The 980-nt window shown below is 63.0% G+C and overlaps 1 protein-coding gene across 1 annotated transcript in view; it reads left to right on the top strand.

Moving 5' to 3' along the window:
• The window catches only part of PTPRS (protein tyrosine phosphatase, receptor type, S), a 261020-nt gene that overhangs the window by 229363 nt on the left and 30677 nt on the right, over nucleotides 1-980 (top strand). Inside the window, exon 15 of the mRNA XM_010828456.1 lies at nucleotides 36-344. Coding sequence (XP_010826758.1) covers nucleotides 36-344 — 309 coding nt within the window. The remainder of the gene's footprint in view (nucleotides 1-35; nucleotides 345-980) is intronic.

Here is a 980-nt window from a genome sequence, read left to right as displayed (position 1 = left end):
TCTCCTGTCTTGCCGACTCGGTGCCTGAATCTCTCTCTTCCTCCTTCTCTTTGCCCTGTCCCTTGCTACATTTTCCACCTCTCTTTTCTCCATCTCCATCACTCTCGGTCTGTGTCTGTCTCTCTCCCTGATGTGTCTGTCTGTCTGTCTCTGTCTGTCTCTCTCCCCATCCGGGTCTCTCTCCTCGCCCCTCCCCCAGGTCGCGAGGACCTTCGACCCGGCCACGGCCTTCGTGGTGGATGACCTGAAACCCAACACGGAGTATGCCTTTCGCCTGGCGGCGCGCTCCCCACAGGGCCTGGGCGCCTTCACCTCGGTGGTGCGGCAGCGCACGCTGCAGTCCAGTAGGTGTCTCTTGGACCCCGCCCTGACCTGCGGGGGGGACCTGGCCGGCGCCTGTGCACTGACCCGGGCGGGGCCTGCGCAAGGGTGGGAGGCGCTTTGGCCCATCCCACCTCGCTCCTCCGCCTTGGGCGCACGAGAATCCTCGCTGAGCCCCAGTTCGCCCGCCGCTGCAGTGAGGGGCTCGCTCGTGGACCCCGCAGGCCTCAGTTTCTCCATCTCCCCTGGGGACAGCCATGGCCAGTTTGACTGATGGCACCTTCTCTCTCCCCTGCCTCTCCTGGGTTTGGGGATTGTGGAATAATGGCCACGTTGCACCCATTTCACAGGCGTTTGGAGGGGTCCATGAGACAGTCGCAGCGTGCACCCCATCCTTGCCAGAGAGCAGAGGATGCAGAGAAGACCCCACCTCCCCAAATTGCCCTTCTTGGCCCCCAAACAGGGGTCCCCATTGGCGGGGGCTGGGGTGGGGGCAGTCAGAACTGATGCCTGGTCCTGGGGGGAGTGCAAGGCTATCCAAAACATAGGGTTCTCGAATTCCTGGAGTTCTTTGCTGTGCCCGCCCGGCCTCCCTGTCACAGAAAGTCACCTTTTGGACAGAACACTGCAGCTGGCTCTGGGCCACACCGTGGCCCCTG

This window comes from Bison bison, unplaced genomic scaffold, assembly GCF_000754665.1.
Source record: "Bison bison bison isolate TAMUID 2011002044 unplaced genomic scaffold, Bison_UMD1.0 scf7180017864492, whole genome shotgun sequence".
Classification (NCBI taxonomy): Eukaryota; Metazoa; Chordata; class Mammalia; order Artiodactyla; family Bovidae; genus Bison; species Bison bison.
Note: the sequence above shows the minus strand (reverse complement) of the source record. Positions and strands in the feature narration are given on the sequence as shown.